General features: G+C 36.4%; 1 protein-coding gene across 1 annotated transcript; it reads right to left on the bottom strand.

Moving 5' to 3' along the window:
* Positions 1-4,348: 4,348 nt before the first annotated feature.
* Positions 4,349-15,109, bottom strand: LOC110453241 (peroxisomal membrane protein 11C-like). Its single transcript, XM_021502111.1, has 4 exons — positions 14,869-15,109; positions 10,518-10,696; positions 7,637-7,717; positions 4,349-5,370 (listed from the first exon to the last, which is right to left on the bottom strand). Exons 1-4 carry the CDS (start codon positions 15,088-15,090, stop codon positions 5,124-5,126), a joined length of 729 nt encoding a protein of 242 aa, XP_021357786.1. The 5' UTR covers positions 15,091-15,109; the 3' UTR covers positions 4,349-5,123.
* Positions 15,110-16,011: the final 902 nt, after the last annotated feature.

Raw genomic sequence — 16,011 nt, forward strand, 5'->3', positions numbered from 1 at the left:
AGGCTGGTACTGGTCATTTACCATAACGCTAAGCCTTTCAGATCTTCAAAAGAAGTTGTTTGAATGTTTTGACCTATTTGATCCCTGTGACCTTAAAAGTAAGCCAACTTAATTTCATTCGCAAACGTTGTCGGGTTCCATCATATGATGCTACTCGCCAAATATCTTGACCTTGAAAGTAGGCATACAACCTTATAGGTTGCTACTGGCCATATATCATGACTTCAGGTATTTCGGATCCTCAGAAGACGTCGTTTGAATGTTTAGACATATTTGACCCCTGTGACCCCAGAATTAGGTCAAGGTCATTTTCATCTCCAAACTGTGCGCCATCATCGGATGGAACTGACCTTATATCCTGACTCTAGGCCTTTCGGATATCCAGGAGAAGTCGTTTGAATGTTTTTAACTTTTGACTCATGTGACCTTGAAAGTAGGCCTACGTCATTATAGGATGCTACTGGCCATATATCATGACTTCATGAGATTCGGATCTTCAGAAGAAGTCGATCGAAGGTTTAGACCCCTGTGACCTTGAAAGTAGGCCTACATCATTTTCATTCGCAAACTTTGTCGGGCCCTATTCCAGGATGTTACTGGCCAAATATCAAGACTGTAGGACTTTCGGACCTTCAGGAGAAGTCGTTTAAACAAACAGTTGACGGACGGACGGACGGACGCCAGATGCCTTGTCATGGCATAAACTCACATGTTTTGGGGCAGGTAAGCTATAAATGATATGAAAAATCTGAAAAAATTACTTTCTAGTTTAACATTATGGTCCAGAGCCGTGCTAAGTATCGGTTCTGACCTCAATTTTAATGTTTACATACAATATACCTACAAATAATATACTGTATTGTTTAACAAAATTACATGATGAATAACTTTTCAAAAATGATTTATAACTTTGCTCTTAAGATTACTGTAAAGAATCAAACAAACACACGAATTATTACATTTGTTTATTCTGCATAGTATAAAAATACGTTTTAATCATTCATTCGCAACAGACAACAATTTGAATGATAAAGTATATTTGATATAATTATAAATAAAATTTCACGATAATTAATTAACATATCGAATAAACACCATGCATCTCAAAATGGTGTACTGAACAGATCCTGCTCACGTGGGTGCATTTTCAGTTAGAGCGAGTAACCATATATGGCATTATGTCAATATACTTAGCAACACCATATTGATATTGACATTTGGACAACACATCAGGTAGCAAGTTATCTCCCAATTTAAGAATTAGGTAATGTTATGTGCGCTAATATAGCTAAAGCCTCCTGAATGCAATTACCTTAAACGGCATATTCAAGAGGACTTAAAATTGCAAAGTTAGAACAACAACTCCATATAAAGTCCTCCATAGTACATTGGCATCTGAATATTTGCAAGATAATTGAACTTGCGTAGAAATATATCGTCTATGATAGATACAGGAGTGAAGTACAGTAAACGGGTTACCTTGGATACAAATATCAGGCCAACGAAAAAAAGTCATTGCATACCAGCCAGAGGCTACAAGGCCAACAAATATGCTGAACTTTATACAACTTTTAGCTTCCACTCTCGATACAATACAAAAATGCACATTATTTCAGGCCATACCCTTAAAACAGTTTTATGATTCTCATTTACACATTTCCAACATGTTTCTGCAGAAACCTTAAATATTTTAACATGTGCTGTCGTGACCAGGAAAGGTCAAACATTTTTAAAAACACTTTGTTTAACTCATTCACCCCTGAAGACTCATTTGAACTCTTGTAATTCAAAGGTTGAAATAGTTCATAATAAAATATCAGTGGTGAATGAGTTAATGATCACAAATTGTATCCTTAATCATACCTTTTTATTTTTAAGGTCATGATTTTTGTATTTTTTTATAAAATGTCTCCTTGCTTGACAGGGTACAAAAGTATGTTATACATCTCTGTACTATATATTCATGGTTATTAGGTTTTTGGTAAAGGCAGAATGTTAAAGATAAAGATATACAAATAATAATGATTAACTGTCTCCTGACCACAAAAGTATTACAAGCAGACTACCTACAATCAATAATGTGATTACAAAAAATCTGCACAGGATCATACAGAATTAAAGAGTATTGCTTCAATATAAAGTACAACCCAATTTATAATTTCTGGGCCACATCTAAACATATATGCATAAAACAATTTACCTTGTGATACTTTAAAACAAATTAGGTTAAAAAGTATTCGCCTGTGCTTGAAAAGTAGTTTTTTTACATTTATCCCTCTTTACACTGGAAATGTTTATATTCCTTTGCCTACGGATGTTTCGTGAAATACTCTTTCTAAGATTCACCTAACCCCATCCCCTCTAATGTGCATACTTGCCAACTCTCCCTATTTGGGAGAGGGACTCCCGATTTTAGACCCTTTTATTTGGTAGTTTCAGCCAGAGAGTTATCTAAACTATACCTATATTCTAAGATCTGATGTTCTCATCTGAAAAAACAACTAAACACATGTAGTTTTAAAGTGTTATTTTGTCTCCAGGGGGTATATACTTAATTTTAATTTTGGTTTTGAGCAAACAGAATTTCCCTGATGGAAATTTCAAAAAGTTGGCAAGTATGAATGTGTTGTTTCCCGTACCACAATGGATAACCATACTACAATGTAAAACATTTAGTCCTATATATTATTTACCAAAAATAATGTTAAAACACTTTCATTTATATGTCATAATTGTTTTTCTTAATTAAAATCCACTCCAAACATTATACCTACCCTAAAACTCAAGTGAGCAGTGATATAAACAACTTAACAAAGTAATACCTTGGTCCATGAATTTCAATTTCAGATTCATTTATACAGCAGTTATCCCCCTTGGTCAATGGAAACTTGTCTAATGAGTTTAAAATGAACTCCAATTTACCGATGTAGGTCAGTGCCAACCCTCCATCACAAAGAAGAATTCATAGCCTTCATTTAATCGAAAGAAATTTTGCTTTGGGTAGGGACGACCCATACTTTATTGTGTAAAATAAAACACACAAAAAGATGTTTTTAAAGCATTCATCACTATTTTTCTCATTATTTCTATTCACTTTACCCTGTGGGAGTAACATTTTTTTTTAAAACAACAGCGTTCTACTGGCTAAGGGAGGTTACAAAGATAATGTACCATTAATTGGTTGAAACAACTTCATGTATTCTGGACTGGAGTCTTCAAACAAAGAGCTGACAACAGACAGGCCACAAAACAAGCTTTGAGGCACTTTCATCCTCGAAATGCCAAGGGATACCCTCACTTAATATATCTGCAACCCTTGATTATGCCATGACGAAATACCAGACTCCATTTGCCAACCTTGTAAGTAATACAATATACAAGTGAAATAGTATGGTACTTTCTGTACCTAAAAAGAATCGTGCAGAAACAACAGTAAAATTTACCAGCTTTAAAAATAAGGTGTCTCTCCTCTGTAATCTTCAAAAGGCATATATATAGCAGTCTAGCGATTGGTCATTTTCTTAAAATAAAAATCAATCAAATAGCTAGCCACATGCCTTCCACTTTGTCATGAAATACTCCAGAGGTTAGTAGAACTGTTAGAGATTGTAACCCCTGAAGTTTTAGGGACGAGACACTTTGTGCCAGGAACAACATTAAAGCTCCCTTCCCTATGGTTTAGTTACATGGCGAGACGTTCGAGGCTCCATTCCACCTTGATGAGTGCTAGATATACATACTGGACAAGATTATTATACTTAACCGAAGCAAACCTAAAAAGCTGCTTGTATTCAGAGCCACATTGTCAAAGCCAATGCATTTTTTTCAATCCAAATAAAAAATTAGAAACATATCAAAATAGACATCATTGTCAAATATGATTTTACCTTGAATTTTTTTTTTCACACTGCTCGACTCTATAGAAATAGTACTAGCAATTTCCAAAAGCATATATTTGAAATACATCTATATACATGTTGTATATAGGCTGACAAGAACCTGCTTCAATTAATTTCAGTTCAATAGTATAAGATATTTTATATACTTTGACTATACAAAGAAACATCTTTCAGGGTAGCATTTCTTTTACTTTTTAACAGAATTAGATATTTAGGGGAGACATCGTCGATGCCAGGGGTTACGCTCACTTTCACTTTCTGCACCCCTGGAATATGTCATGGCAAAATCGAAGGCTCAGTGTGCACCAGTTTGATCCTTTGATGTACATCAAAAGAATCTCGCGGTCGCGTTACAGTAAAACTTTCTGGCTTTGAAGTCGGGTTTCGTTCCTCTGTAATCTTCAAAGAACAAGCATCAGCCTAGTGATTGGTCAGGACTTTTACCTGACAACAATCAAATAGCTAGCCGCGTGCCTTCAATTTTTCTATGACATATTCCAGGGGTGTAGAGAGCGAAAGTGAGGTAACCCCTTGATATCGACGATACAGGAGAGATGGCACAAGATAAAATAATAATACTGATTACATCTCACATTTACATTCAGCACCATAAACACTTCAATTTAAACTATATTATAAACATGATTGCAACAAAATTTAAGGTCAAATTAAGTTAAAATGAAAATAGTTTAATTAAACGAAATCAAACCTTAAACTCAAAGCAGTAATCTGAACCTATTGCAACAAAAAAATGTAAACTGAAATTAATGTCATTTCAAAGCATTAAAAAGGCAATATATCACCAGATATATCATCTATGCAACTTGACCTTTAAAAAATGGCACATTATGTCTCTAGTATGATGATATTTACACTGTATGTTTTATTTCAGTCCGTACCAAAACTCACACTTTACAAACACATGTCATGTGCCGTTTGAAACATTTCAGTGACACAGAAGCAAAATGTTACCATCAGATACACTATGGTATCAAACATTATTTTTTACTTTGAATATTGATTATTTTCAAGACTTTCTTTCACACAGACTTTTCAAGACATACAATTCAAAACATCCTATATGACACAAACAATTTTAAAATCAACTGTGACAGAAGAAATTCTTAAACTTTCCATGAAACAATTTTAAAACTTTCTTTGACATAAGCAAATCAAGACTCTATTTCCCCTCGTCATGAAGGACAATTCAAAGCATTTTTATGATCACGATTTCTTGTCTTTTTCAGCAGGCCATCCTCGGTAAAGCATTATACCAGTTGAAATCATACCACAAACTCCACTCTGGGCTGTAGACAGTTTACCAGACCATAATATTCCTGGAGGCAACCAGTTGACGGCATTCATTAAGTCAAACATACTTTGGAAAAGAAGAAGATAGGCATCACTAGACTTGGCCCTCAAAGCCTTCAATTGGTCGGACATCGCCTGGAACTGTTCCGTAACACCATTTCTGTAATGAAAGAAAAAATTAAACGCATTTATTAAAAAATAAAATATGTCTGTAAAACATACATTTACCAGCTTTTCACAGAAAAGAAGTTACATATATCTAAATATAAAATTTATTTATTTTACAACAATCATGAAACAAGTTATATTACTTAAATTGATTACTCTTGTTGGCCCAGATGTGCATGGAGTCTTAACCTGGGAGGAAACTGGAGTACTCGGAGAAAACCCATGTTGTTGGGCACGTGACGTCATACCTTTTTACGTCCAATCGGGGAAACGAACCCTGGGTGCCTTTGTGAAAAGCGAGTGTGTTATCCACTGCGCCACCTGACCACCCAAAACAAGTTACATGCAGCATAATGGTTAGGGTAGTCCGAATTATTCTGACGTTTTATTGACTCTTTTTATATCGGTCTGGCGTCGATTAACGTCAGAACTCTGTCCCTCTATAACATGCGGGAAATAAGTGACCCACGCCAGGGTCGCTCTTCAAACTGATATTTCAGAATCAAATCGTCACTTTTACACACATGTCGCACATGGATCGAAAGATCTATTTTTTATGCACTAGGTGGTATATCAATAACATGTTTCAAAGATCATTATGAACAGTATTTTCAAACATTTTCTATACCAACCCATGTTTTTCATGGAAATTAGCTACAGGGCATGAGCCATATCACATGACTTGACGAGATATCGCATTGCGGAAGGTATTTCCCAAAGTTATGATGAGACTTTGGTCACGTGGCATCAAAAATGTAAAGTAAAACAGAATAAGTTTGAAAAAATATGTTTTTAGTGATTGTATTGGTTGTTTGAGGCATGTTATGTATGTTCATCTTTTGTATAAAAAAAAAATCTTTTTTGGGGGGGGGGGGGGGGGGGGGGGGTTAGTGTGGTGATGAAACCCGAGTACCCAGAGAAAACCAACGTGATGGGCAGATGACCTCATACCTTTTCATGTCGGATCAGTAAATCTACCCCGGCCGCCTTGGTGAAAGGCAAGTGCGCTATTCACTGCGCCACTCCACCACCCAGTTACAATAAATTCTATTAAAATGAATTATTTTGCTACAGAGAAATATGATATCTATATTGCCACTAAGCCAATTTTCGTCTTTGGCCAACCCCAGGGGTAGGTCAGGACCTTACCTTCTGATACTTTTTTATTTCAATTTCATCAAAACTATGCCAACAAAGTTTTAACAATTTCTTGCTGAGAAGAGGGAAAAAAATCCCTAACATATTGTTATTCCCTAGATATTAAACTATAGTAGAGTTTACCCCCTCCCAATTTAGGGAGAACAGATGACTCAGGGGTAATGAAGATTACACTTTCATTCAAGCACCTAAGGACCTTTCAATCCATTAGGGGTATTTGATTGTAGTACATCTGAGTCGGAGACAGAAGATTTTTTTAACCCTAATTATATTTTTCCCCATTCGGGCCCCACCCCTCCAGCCACCGGGGCAAGGACGGGACTTATTTCTCATATCATCAAATTGATATTTTAATTTATCACAATTATTCCAACTAAGTTTGAATAATGTCCTACTGAAAATGGACAAAATATACCCAAAAGTGTTTTTTCCCTAAATAAACTATAGTAAACTCTACCCCCTCCCCAAGCGTGAATCGTTAATACAGGGGTACTGAAATTAACAATTCAAACAAAGCCACTCCGGACGAAAGATGATTGGAATAAGTCACTTGAGCCTGTGGCTGAGATGACCTAAAAACCTATTTTTATATTTACTTAGATTTATACACTGCAGCAAGTGTAGATCTAAACCTTACACTTGGACCCAAGATGATGGATTCCTGAATGGAATTCACTTTACTTATAGTCCAACCATAAGGGTAATTGAAATCCAAAAGAAAAAGAATAGATGACCAGACAACACCAAACGGAGAGTCTCGGCAACTTTAACTCATTCACCCCTGAAGACACATTTGAACTCTTCCAATTCAAAGGTTAGAATAGACCATTATGAAATTTCAGGGGTGAATGAGTTAATATAATCCAGTTTACATGTTTTGGCAAACTAGGAGGGCTGTCATCAAATAATTAGTTAACGTTTGTTTCTAGAAACTGTTCCCCTTCCATTTCACGATCGATCAGTCCATAATGGTCAATGGTTTGAGAGATAATGATGATTGGTTATGGACTTTTAACCAATTACCTACACTGCAGTTTATCATATGTCTATCTGTGTATATTTTTCACAGACAAAACACACAGGAAGTGTATTACACAAACCTTTCTTCTGAAGCCTCAAGGTATTGCTGTTTCTTCACACTGCCAATCTCTATCTGGGCCAAACGGATCTTTATCAGGCTCCTGCAATCACAAATATTGAAATATTGTCATCTGTGCAATTTCAAGGAAAAGATATATACAATATAGTAAGCAAGGAAAGGTCAAAACAACCTATACTGCTCACCCGGAGATTTAAGCAATCATGGAAAAACTTCTTATTTGAATATATTATATATCTCCTTATTTAGATCAGATTCCATCAGAACAACATCCTTGATTTAAATATGCCATTTCATGATTTGATTCAAGGATCATGGTGAGTAATTTTTTAAACGGTGAATTTTGGGCCACTATAAGGCCGCCCCCTTCCCTTCCATAATTTCCACTGTATTTTCCCAAAATCAATGCAAAAATTAAATTATTTTCCCAAAGTCATAAGGCACAGGTCCCTGTGGGAAAGAGATAGAAAATATCAATGAAGAAAAAGGTATTGCAAATTTATTTGCGATTCATATATAAATGAATGCGGTTTTAGGGGGTTAAAGGGTAAAGGGTAAAGGGGGGGGGNTCTCCATGTCATTACCATAGGACTAAACCTAAATCCTTATGGTGGCAACATCCTATGAGTTAATCCTTATAGCAGGATTGTATATGTTACTCATACCCGATAAGAAAATATATAGGATTTGAAATTATGACAACATTAAGGACCTCTGTGACCTTGTAAGCAGGCCAAGGTCATTCATGCAAGGAAATATAATAGCACTCCATCTTAGCTACCTAAATGTACAGTGTACCTTAATAACTGACAAAGTATCAGGACAGCAGGGCCTTATGGAACTTAAAAAAGTCTAAAAACATTCGTTTTAAAAAGTGTGTTTCAGGACGTACCATGCAAGAAAGCAAGAGGCCCATGGGCCTTAACGATCACCCGAGTCCTACAGTATTTAATTTTGTTGTTGAGATATGAAGTGGAGATAATGATGTCAATCATCCCTACCAATTTGAATAAATAATGTTTATGCATAAGTTTAAGTTTATCGTATCAGGACCATTACTTGATCACTACTAGACTGAGTTTCAGTAAATCGGCCTATAAGAACTTGACTTTTAGTTTAATTGAAATAGGTTTTTTTCAAATTTTGAGTTGTGGCGGCCATATTGGATTTCTGATTGACCCGAAACAACAACACTTTGTCAGTACCATAAGTCGATCATTCCTACCAAATGTCAGTTAAATTGGCCCAGTAGAACTTGACTTTAAGTTTGGAATAGTTTTTTTCAAAATGGCGGCTGTGGCGGCCATATTGGATTTCTGACCAACTTGAAAAATAACAACACTTGGTCAGGGAGATGTCAGTAACATTCCCATGAAGCGTTCATGAAATTTCTTCAACAGTATTTCAGCTTAGGTTGAAAATGAAAAATGTTAACGCACAACGCATGACGACGGACGAAGACAGATAGCAATAGGTCACTTGAGCCAACGCTCAGGTGACCTAAAAAAGGTAGGTTGGAGGTCGGTAGGCATGAACTTTTTATTTTTATTTAAATTTCTTGATTTAAAAATTTACAATGCATTTCTACAAATTAAATGTGAAGTACAGAGTTAAGCTCCCAGAACAGTAAAATTACTGACAGCTGGCTTTGCCTGGTACTACAGAACATGAGATCCCAGAGGGATCTTGGCGCCCACCATTGTACCATCTTCATTAGTTCTATGTCAGTTTGATCTTTTATCTTCTTTTCTCTTATCTGTTTGATACAGTCACAGTAAATGCACTGTGAAATAACTTTTGATCTTAAATTGATTCTGCTGTGTATAAAAGACGGCCTCCAAAGTGAGATTGTCATTTCACATATTTCTTTGTACAGTACTTCATGTGAAAGAAATAGAACTGATCATTGCAATATAATACAGATCTGTGAAGTTTTTCCTATCAGCCATATTGTTTAGCAAGTCAGTCTCAACTACAGACCAAAGGGAACATACATGTATGTCAAAATTGTGAAAGATCTCTCCAGTACTTTTAAGAAATAGTGATAACAAACCTTCAATGTCAAAATCCAAGATGGCTGCCTGTCGGCCATTTTATATGTCAGATGGCTGCCTGTCAGTAATTTTATCTATCAGATCATTCTCAAAATTAAATATGCACAACTATAGACCAAGGCAAAATCCAAATATCAAATTTGAGAAAGATCCTTCTAGTACTTCCTGAGAAATATAGTGATAACAAGAATTGTTTGAGGACAGACGACTAACGACAGACTGACAGACCAAGGAGCAAAGGACCACGGCTGAAGGGTGATGTGATGGTGGGTTAAAGAATTAGCCCGAGCTTCTTCTGGCCATCACACGTACAGACTGAGACATTTTGACAGATAGTTGACACCAGACATCTATCTATCAAAATGTCCAAGTCTGATGTCAGGGCCGGAGGTAACTAGGGCTACAGAAAAATATTCATTACTGGTGTATTTGCAATACCCAAATACCATGCCTCTAGACCATCTGTAACATATTTGACCTCTGTGACCTTGAAAACAGGTCAAGGTCAGCGACAGAAAAAAAAAATCAAATACTCTACCATAAACTTCGATTCTTTAAAGAACAAATTAAGACAGAACAGAGGATGGACGGACACAAGATGAAAGGATGGATGACTGACATTACACCACAAACTGAGCTCACTTGTCCATTGTATAAGCGAGCTTAAATAAATACGACCATTTGTTTCCCCGAAGGATCACATTGTCTTACACCTCTAACGTTAACATTTAGCTTAAATTCCCTTCAGCACAAAGCTAGAAGTTGCCCGTGATCCTATGTACAATTAAAATCTTCCGCACATGATTAACACAGGACAATTTCATTTACTTGGTAATTTCCGTGGTAAGGGAAGTCACCCAGATCATGAGTCCAAACAGCATATATTTGCCGGACTCAACGTTGATGATATTTTTGCTGCCCAGCCATGCAATGTGTTCCACTGGGTAGTAAAGTTGGTTGACGAAGTTACCAATTAGTTGCAGGATACGTAGCGCTGTGACAGGCTCCTGAAACGAAAGAAAAAATGTTATTTGTGATAAGTAAGCAAGGCGATTCTCAAGAAACTGTTTGTTTGCAGTTTCCAATTCTTGACACTCCAGAAGTTATGCTTACTTTCGCTCCCTACACCCCTGAAACATGTCATAGCAAAATTGAAGGCACACGGCTAGCTGTTTGATTGAATTCAGGTAAAAATCCCAACCAATTGCAACCAATTACCTGTAAGCACCCTCAATATCCAGTGGTTACACTCACCGGATTATCGAGGATGACCTGTAAGTTATGCGACCTCAAGATTTGAAGTTTCATGCACAAGTAAAAAACAAACCAGTCTTCTCGTCTCATCCACAAGGTGGTGCACACTGAGCCTTCGATTTTGCTATGACATATATTCCAGCGGTGTAGAGAGCAAAAGTGAACGTATACGTAACCCCTGGATATCGAGGATATCAGTTTTCCTTCTCACATTAATTTCTGTAGCTAGGTAGGTAAGATTTATTTTTCATTTCTAGAAAGGTCACCTTTCTAAAAACACCAACTTTCAGTGATTTCTCAGCAAAATAAACAAATTTTATTAAAAAATCGAAAAATATAATCAATGTTTACTGTGTCAGTCAGTAAACTGCAAATAAACATTTTTTTTGGCTGAAAAGTTTTTTTCTTGCTTTCTTAATTATTCCTGTTCCACTAGAGGGACAACCATCCACAGTATTGTTATTATGATATTAAGTTATCGTGGCCAGTATAGTATTCAATTATAGCCTCTGGCTAAGGTCAATAGCTTGATTTATCGACCCGAGAAATGATACATTAACCGAGGTTGCCGTCCACTGGTATCAACCGAAGTTAAAGACTACCGTTGTTTTATTATTTTCAAAACAGTAATGTAAGCAATCTGAAAAAATAACAACAAAAAAGCTACGGAAGCGGGAAGGTGCATTGTTTGAAGACGCAACATCATTCTATTTTAGAAACACCCAGTCCTTGAAAAAATAAAATGTACTCCATTGGTCAATGTCGGTTTTTATCAGTGGACATGTGATGCCTGGGGAATCACACGAGTCCTCCCTGTGTATCTATGCACCTTATCTGACCACCGGGAACTGGCCTTACATGATCACAAAGTCACCAGCTGCCACCAAATCAAACATGCAGGCGGTCAACCATTAAACTACTGACCACGCTCGACATTGCTGAACTAGTGAGTGGGTCCCTGGGTTATACCGCATCACTGGAAAAGCTAGCTTGCCAGTAATTAGCCAGTACTTCACCCTTTAATGCCTAAGCTGTTACAGTACTTTTTTTAACTTTGTGATCAGTATTTCTTTGCCACCTACAATATATGTTAACTCATTCACCCCTGAAAACACATTTGAACTCTTCCAATTCATAGGTTGGAATAGTTCATTATGAAATGTCAGGGGTGAATGAGTTAAGAGTTGTTTCAGGCAATATGTATATCAATACAATGTTGTTGTTGATAAAATTTGTCGATCATTGACAGTTTGACAGGAGAGAAATATGTTAATAAATGGATACTTAAATGTTAATAAATGTTGCACAGCTGGATTAGGTGGATATGCAGGTGACCAGATAGCTGAATTGGTCAGATATGAAGGCATTGTAGTCAAGTGGTAGAACGACGGTCTCGTGATCGAAGGGTTGGGGGTTCGAGTACATTGTCTCTTTGAACAAGATACTTTACGCTGTTTGTTCCAGTCTACTCAGCTGTAAATAAGTATGTGGATGGGCAGTGCTAGAATTGTTGAATGCTAGCTGTGAGCATCAAAATGGCAGCATTGGGCTGTATGCACCTCAGGGAGTTGAGAAAGATATTGGCTGGTTGCTAAGGCACTATAACCAGGGATAACGATTTGTGAACCGCTTTGAGACGACCTTCGAACTAGGTTGTGATAAAGCGGTATATAAGAACCTCATATTTTTTTTATTATTATATTACAGAACATTTCGCTATGGTTTTGAAGGTCCCTGGTCGGAATCCTGGTCTAGCAGTGCATTTTCCCTCTCCCATTACATATTGAACCTACAATCTCTAGGTTCCTAGTAGGACGCTCTACCACTTAGCTAAAGGGAATTCCCTCTAGTCACAGCTAGTAATCCTATATGTACAATAAAAATCTGCCCTTTTTAAATATGCTCGCCCTCCAACACCGCAACAACCCAGGTTCTAACTCCCTGTCAAAAGAAGAAAGGCAATTTCCATATATCTTATATGTAGAAATCCATATTCACAGTATAACCAGTCTACAGGAGATTTTGAGGACTGGTCACGTGTATAGGATTCGGCCTATGAGATTGCAAGATTTTTTTAATTATATAATAAGAACAATTGTGTCATACGAAGAATTGTGCGAGGTGTATACAATATTGCATGCAGATCTGGTCAACCACATGCATACGAATCAAACAAGACTTTTGACAAAAAAGACTTTGGGAGACCTAGAGGGAAACTTCAAATGAGACCGTATTCCGTTTTTGTGTATTGCAGAGTTATCTTCCCTTGGGAGCAGGTATTGATTGTTACATCATTTGTTTGTGAGAGTAACGTCATCAGTTTTTGAGAAAAACGACTTAATTTTCTCGCACAAACCAATGACGTAACAATTGATACCTGCTCCCAAGAGAAGATAACTCTGCAGTACGCAAAGACGGAATAAGTCATACACGACTAATGAGTGCTAAAGAAATTTTGCCCTAGAAATAATTTTAGGTCGAAACAACTTGGTGCGTAACAACCCAGGGCGACCAGGATTTGGGGCGAAACAACCTGTTTCCTATCAAACACTGTACAGACTCTGAATGTTAAAAACGTAGTGTTTACAGTCCAACCCACTAGGAATTTATCGAGTCATGCCCTGGATGGTAAAGTGTCTGACAAACTAAATCTGTGTGTCATTGTTTAATTTTACTAGGGCAATGAACTTAGCAACCTTGTTTATATCATAGGTGAATTGACGGACGATGATATAGTTCCTACATGTTTGGTTAAACCACTCAACCAAACAGCTAAAACTGACCATAATTGCATGCTCCAGCTAGACGACCGATTATAATTTAATCTCTGCGATTATGGTAAGTTTTAGCACAGAAGTTTGAAGTTAAAACAGTCTAGATAAAAGCAAAACACCCTCTAAACTATTAAAACACATGTATAAAGAGTGATTTTTTTTTCATCTAGACTATATCTTATTGATATTATGTCAAATCCCTGTGGTTTAAGCAGATTATTATACATCTGTACATAATCCATAATCTTATTTGTCCGGACCCTGTGATCCTACAACATGTACCAAAAAGTAGGACACTTTTTATCAGTATGTGTGTACTGTACATTGTACAACTACATTTGTAGATCACTTTGAGGAAAGGTTATGTCCTCTACGTTATAACTGTGTTGGGTACGAATACCACTATCTATACCAATGTACTAATGTATCTGTTGTAGCTCTTAGACAAGACTCTAAATGTGCTATTCAGGATTTCTGCCCCACGTGTAGAAAAATCCCAATTTTTTAAAAACTAATTGACACAAACGGCTTTGTATTACTTCGTTGTGTTTAAATATCAATGGAGAGATAGAATAAATAAATTCAACGTTATCTGTTAATCTGTTGTTTTACAATTATAGAGTTATTTCTGTGTCTCTGCTGAAAGGGACAAAATCGCCATTATTGAAAGAAAACTTAATTAAATCGATCACCGCCTTAAATTTTCAGTATTTTCAAAACAAATTTTATTATTATAACTTCAAGTGTTGTTTGCTAACTTTATATACCAAATTATTTTTAAGTCGACCCAACTATAATAATTTAGTAATGTTGATATCAAAATGAAAGGTGTTACACGGTACTTTTAACAAAAGTAAGTAGATCTATACAAAGAGTAACCAAGCTTTTTAATATCTAAAATAAGTTAGCTACAAGAATTATTTAAATGGATTTGTATTGCAAATATTACAAAGTATACACAGATGGACATAGTACACACATACTATGACACATATATATGATGTGTGTACTATGTCCATCAATGTATACTATTTAATATTTGACCTCTTGTTACGCACGTATACATGTGGCGTGAGTGTAAAAATAAAACTTGAAACTTGTCACCATCTGGACTGTCCCACATACTGACCCACGGCGTACTATTTCTTTACCTTTGATCCTGTCCCGTATACCAGATTGCTCATCAGCATTGAGGTATCGTCGAACAGTCGAAGTACCGTTCGACATGCTGCAAGTTCGGTGGCGATCGTTTTAAAATGGAGGGCAGACTTTCCCTTCGCTGTACCTGCAAGAAATGTTGCGACAAATCCGGTTAACCGAATGATCCTGTCCTTGCCTCGATAAGACTCCAATACCGAAACTAGTCTCTCCATCTTGTTTACATCTGGGTCAAAGTTCCTAATCATGTGTGCGTTTGAATATCACGGGAATTTTATACGCAGTGCTGATCTCTGTCTGCACGAAGCTTTATACTGTTATCTGGTAAAATGTCGAAAGCCTAGTTAGTTTGCAAATATTGAACAAAAATAATGAAAATTAACGATGCAAGAAAACTTTGTTAAAGATGAGTTTGAAAACAGTACAATTTTGTTTCTAAAAGCCAATATTGTTCTACGACCAACTATGAGAATTTCTAAATCGGTATTTTACAATAGGCCGAGGCTACAAAGTAATGAAATGTACATCCACGGAATTAGATTAGTCCGTGGTACAAGCTGAACATATATCTCGGGCTTAAGCAATACTACAGCTATCATCACATCTTGATTGTGTTTTATTACATAATAGTGTAGATTATAAACTGATTTATACATATTTTCATAACAATATTTCAAGTGCAAAAATAGTTCGAGTTGCATCTGGCCCTGACACCAGACTTCGACATTTTGACAGATACAAGGTACAGTGTAGATCCCCACTCCAGACATCCATCTGTCAAAATGTCAGGGACAGAGGAAACTCGGGCTAGTGCAAAAAATATTTTCTGAATAATCCTGAACTTTCAAAAGTTTCGAATTCAGTTTCAATATCATGGAACTTATTTGTGTATCTCTTTAAAAAAAAATAAACCAGATTAATAAAATTATTAAGTTCATTTTTTTCAATTTTAGTATTATCAGGAATGTTGATGTCACATGAAACATCCGATGCATGTATTAAACATACACTAACATTGATCACATTAGCTTCTTAAATCTAGGTAAGCCACTACTGAACGAGCACACGACGGGGAACTAAGATGTTCAGAGTAATATTAACTCTTAAGGGATAAAAAAAACACTTCGGGGATGACA

The sequence above is a fragment of the Mizuhopecten yessoensis genome, unplaced genomic scaffold (assembly GCF_002113885.1).
Source record: "Mizuhopecten yessoensis strain PY_sf001 unplaced genomic scaffold, ASM211388v2 scaffold851, whole genome shotgun sequence".
NCBI classification, from domain to species: Eukaryota; Metazoa; Mollusca; class Bivalvia; order Pectinida; family Pectinidae; genus Mizuhopecten; species Mizuhopecten yessoensis.